The sequence below is a fragment of the Penaeus chinensis genome, chromosome 5 (assembly GCF_019202785.1).
Source record: "Penaeus chinensis breed Huanghai No. 1 chromosome 5, ASM1920278v2, whole genome shotgun sequence".
Taxonomy (NCBI): Eukaryota; Metazoa; Arthropoda; class Malacostraca; order Decapoda; family Penaeidae; genus Penaeus; species Penaeus chinensis.
The window spans coordinates 17,863,830-17,868,829 of record NC_061823.1 but is presented as its reverse complement, the minus strand read 5'-3'; the positions used below and the strand labels follow the sequence as shown (position 1 = coordinate 17,868,829).

Sequence of the window (5,000 nt, the reverse complement as noted above, 5' to 3'; positions counted from 1 at the left end):
TCAGATTCCTTATCCTCTGCCTCAGAAATTCCAGTCTCAGATTCCATATCCTCTGCCTCAGAAATTCCAGTCTCAGATTCCTTATCCTCTGCCTCAGAAATTCCAGTCTCAGATTCCTTATCCTCTGCCTCAGAAATTCCAGTCTCAGATTCCTTATCCTCTGCCTCAGAAATTACACACTCAGATTCCTCGTCCTCTACCTCAGAAATTCCAGTCTCAGATTCCTTATATTCTGCCTCAGAAATTCCAGTCTCAGATTCCTTATCCTCTGCCTCAGAAATTCCAGTCTCAGATTCCTTATCCTCTGCCTCAGAAATTCCAGTCTCAGATTCCTTATCCTCTGCCTCAGAAATTCCAGTCTCAGATTCCTTATCCTCTGCCTCAGAAATTCCAGTCTCAGATTTCTCGTCCTCTGCCTCAGAAATTCCAGTCTTAGATTCCATAGCCTCTGTCTCAGAAATTCCAGTCTCGGATTCCACATCCTCTGCCTCAGAAATTCCAGTCTCAGATTCCATATCCTCTGCCTCAGAAATTCCAGTCTCAGATTCCTTATCCTCTGCCTCAGACATTTCATTCCCAGGAGATTCCTTGCCCTCTGTCTCAGACATTTCCTTCTTAGGAGATTCCTTGTCTTCTGTCTCAGACATTTCATTCTCAGGAGATTCCTTGTCCTCTGTCTCAAAAAATCCAGTCTCAGATTCCATTTCCTCTGCCTCAGAAATTCCAGTCTCAGATTCCATATCCTCTGTCTCAGAAATTCCAGTCTCAGATTCCATATCCTCTGCCTCAGAAATTCCAGTCTCAGATTCCATATCCTCTGCCTCAGAAATTCCAGTCTCAGATTCCATATCCTCTGCCTCAGAAATTCCAGTCTCAGATTCCATATCCTCTGCCTCAGAAATTCCAGTCTCAGATTCCATATCCTCTGCCTCAGAAATTCCAGTCTCAGATTCCATATCCTCTGCCTCTGAAGAAGACTCGTCATTGGACTCTGCAGTCTCATATTCAAGAGAAGATTCATAAGAGCTTTCGTCTGTTGAGAGAAGACACTCGCCTTCTTTCCCGGGCGCTACTCTCTTTTCTTCGGTATCCTTCGGGCGGGCCTCCTCCCCTGTGGCTTCCGAGAGAGTTGTGTCCTTGCGTAATGTTCCCCACTGCCTCGGGTTGATGATGGTTCCGTCGTCGACCTCGTTGCCATCACTATCTTCGTCCGAGTCTGGTTTCTTTACTTCATTTGGCGTTCTCTCAGTGTTCTTCCCATACTTCTCTGGGACATTCTCCTGTGAGTTCTTTTTCCTAAAAAAGGGAATGTAGCTCCAAATGGAAGACCTATAATTTTCTCCTGTGTTATCTTTGTTTTCTGTATTCTTGATCTCTGATTTCTTCTCACTATTACCCAAAAACCATAATGACTTCAAGGGATTCAACCACGACGAGGCAGCAGAAATTCCAGTCTCAGATTCCTCGTCCTCTGCCTCAGAAATTCCAGTCTCAGATTTAACATCCTCTGCCTCAGAAATTCCAGTCTTAGATTCAACATCCTCTGCCTCAGAAATTCCAGTCTCAGATTCCTTATCCTCTGCCTCAGAAATTCCAGTCTCAGATTCCTTATCCTCTGCCTCAGAAATTACAGACTCAGATTCCTCGTCCTCTGCCTCAGAAATTCCAGTCTCAGATTCCTCGTCCTCTGCCTCAGAAATTACAGACTCAGATTCCTCGTCCTCTGCCTCAGAAATTCCAGTCTCAGATTCCTTATCCTCTGCCTCAGAAATTCCAGTCTCAGATTCCTTATCCTCTGCCTCAGAAATTCCAGTCTCAGATTCCTTATCCTCTGCCTCAGAAATTCCAGTCTCAGATTCCTTATCCTCTGCCTCAGAAATTCCAGTCTCAGATTCCTCGTCCTCTGCCTCAGAAATTCCAGTCTCAGATTCCTTATCCTCTGCCTCAGAAATTCCAGACTCAGATTTCTCGTCCTCTGCCTCAGAAATTCCAGTCTCAGATTCCATAGCCTCTGTCTCAGAAATTCCAATCTCGGATTCCACATCCTCTGCCTCAGAAATTCCAGTCTCAGATTCCATATCCTCTGCCTCAGAAATTCCAGTCTCAGATTTCACATCCTCTGCCTCAGAAATTCCAGTCTCAGATTCCTTATCCTCTGCCTCAGAAATTCCAGTCTCAGATTCCATATCCTCTGCCTCAGAAATTCCAGTCTCAGATTCCTTATCTTCTTCCTCAGAAATTCCAGTCTCAGATTCCTCGTCCTCTGCCTCAGAAATTCCAGTCTCAGATTCCTCGTCCTCTGCCTCAGAAATTCCAGTCTCAGATTCCATATCCTCTGCCTCAGAAATTCCAGTCTCAGATTCCATATCCTCTGCCTCAGAAATTCCAGTCTCAGATTCCATATCCTCTGCCTCAGAAATTCCAGTCTCAGATTCCATATCCTCTGCCTCAGAAATTCCAGTCTCAGATTCCTTATCCTCTTCCTCAGAAATTCCAGTCTCAGATTCCTCGTCCTCTGCCTCAGAAATTCCAGTCTCAGATTCCTCGTCCTCTGCCTCAGAAATTCCAGTCTCAGATTCCATATCCTCTGCCTCAGAAATTCCAGTCTCAGATTCCATATCCTCTGCCTCAGAAATTCCAGTCTCGGATTTCACATCCTTTGCCTCAGAAATTCCAGTCTCAGATTCCTTATCCTCTGCCTCAGACATTTCATTCCCAGGAGATTCCTTGCCCTCTGTCTCAGACATTTCCTTCTTAGGAGATTCCTTGTCTTCTGTCTCAGACATTTCATTCTCAGGAGATTCCTTGTCCTCTGTCTCAGAAATTGCAGTCTCAGATTCCATATCCTCTGCCTCAGAAATTCCAGTCTCAGATTCCATATCCTCTGCCTCAGAAATTCCAGTCTCAGATTCCATATCCTCTGCCTCAGAAATTCCAGTCTCAGATTCCATATCCTCTGCCTCAGAAATTCCAGTCTCAGATTCCATATCCTCTGCCTCTGAAGAAGACTCGTCATTGGACTCTGCAGTCTCATATTCAAGAGAAGATTCATAAGAGCTTTCGTCTGTTGAGAGAAGACACTCGCCTTCTTTCCCGGGCGCTACTCTCTTTTCTTCGGTATCCTTCGGGCGGGCCTCCTCCCCTGTGGCTTCCGAGAGAGTTGTGTCCTTGCGTAATGTTCCCCACTGCCTCGGGTTGATGATGGTTCCGTCGTCGACCTCGTTGCCATCACTATCTTCGTCCGAGTCTGGTTTCTTTACTTCATTTGGCGTTCTCTCAGTGTTCTTCCCATACTTCTCTGGGACATTCTCCTGTGAGTTCTTTTTCCTAAAAAAGGGAATGTAGCTCCAAATGGAAGACCTATAATTTTCTCCTGTGTTATCTTTGTTTTCTGTATTCTTGATCTCTGATTTCTTCTCACTATTACCCAAAAACCATAATGACTTCAAGGGATTCAACCACGACGAGGCAGCAGAAATTCCAGTCTCAGATTCCTCGTCCTCTGCCTCAGAAATTCCAGTCTCAGATTCCTCGTCCTCTGCCTCAGAAATTCCAGTCTTAGATTCAACATCCTCTGCCTCAGAAATTCCAGTCTCAGATTCCTCGTCCTCTGCCTCAGAAATTACAGACTCAGATTCCTCGTCCTCTGCCTCAGAAATTCCAGTCTCAGATTCCTTATCCTCTGCCTCAGAAATTCCAGTCTCAGATTCCTTATCCTCTGCCTCAGAAATTACAGACTCAGATTCCTTATCCTCTGCCTCAGAAATTCCAGTCTCAGATTCCTTATCCTCTGCCTCAGAAACTCCAGTCTCAGATTCCTCGTCCTCTGCCTCAGAAACTCCAGTCTCAGATTCCTCATCCTCTGCCTCAGAAATTCCAGTCTCAGATTCCATATCCACTGCCTCAGAAATTCCAGTCTCAGATTCCTTATCCTCTGCCTCAGAAATTCCAGTCTCAGATTCCTCGTCCTCTGCCTCAGAAATTCCAGTCTCAGATTCCTCGTCTTCTGCCTCAGAAATTCCAGTTTCGGATTCCACATCCTCTGCCTCAGAAATTCCAGTCTCAGATTCCATATCCTTTGCCTCAGAAATTCCAGTCTCAGATTTCACATCCTCTGCCTCAGAAATTCCAGTCTCAGATTCCTTGTCCTCTGCCTCAGACATTTCAGTCTCAGGAGATTCACTGTTCAGTCCCCATTCCCGGGGGGGAGGTATTTTCCTTTTTGTGTGGATAAATCTGTCATCGTCGTTGTTGTTGTAGCCGTCCGAAACTGGTTCTATTACTTTATTCGGCGTATCCGGTGCCGTACATTCTTTATCAGATTCCCTCTCATATTTCAGCGGGGTATTCTGCTATGTGTTTTCTGGCTGTTGAGTACTATCTTTCCTAAAACCGGGTAAGTAGCTCCAAATGGAAGACTCATTTTGTACTGTGGGAGAAATCTGGGTGTCTTAGTCCCATGTGGTGTAAGGGAATATTTTACTTTTCGTGCGTTTGAATCTCTTATTGTAGTAGTAGTTCTTGCCGCTACAAACTGGGTATGATACGTTATGCGGCCTTTCCTGTGGTTCACATTTTTTCTCAGATTCCGTCACCTATTTCAGCGGGGCATTCTACTGTGTGTTTTCTGGCTGTTGAGTGCTACCTTTCCAAAAAAAGGGGAAGTAGCCCCAAAAGGAAGACTATTTTTTTACTGTGTGAGAATTCTGGGTTTCCTAGTATTTTTCCTTGCTCTCGGTATTCTCCTTCTCCTTATTCTCTGTCTCTGACATTTTACTTTCAGAAGATTCCTTGTCTGCAACTGAAGACTCCCCGGACGCTACTCTCTTTTTTTATGTATCCTCCGGGCGGGCATCCTCCCCTGTGGCTTAAGAAAGAGCTTTGACCTCTGCGGAGTGTTAGTTTTTCCTTCTGTTGCGGTTCAGTCCCCATTCCCGGGGGAGGATTATTTTCCTTTTCATAAAGAATTATGTTTTATCAGATGCGTAGTAGTAGCCGGA

General features: G+C 45.2%; 1 protein-coding gene across 1 annotated transcript in view; it reads right to left on the bottom strand.

The window, feature by feature from the left end:
* The window catches only part of LOC125025511 (retinitis pigmentosa 1-like 1 protein), a 15,147-nt gene that overhangs the window by 1,780 nt on the left and 8,367 nt on the right, over positions 1 to 5,000 (bottom strand). The window contains exons 3-7 of the mRNA XM_047613527.1: positions 4,379 to 4,429; positions 2,628 to 3,578; positions 1,944 to 2,051; positions 966 to 1,412; positions 568 to 707 (exon numbers count right to left, since the gene is read on the bottom strand). Coding sequence (XP_047469483.1) covers positions 568 to 707; positions 966 to 1,412; positions 1,944 to 2,051; positions 2,628 to 3,578; positions 4,379 to 4,429 — 1,697 coding nt within the window. The remainder of the gene's footprint in view (positions 1 to 567; positions 708 to 965; positions 1,413 to 1,943; positions 2,052 to 2,627; positions 3,579 to 4,378; positions 4,430 to 5,000) is intronic.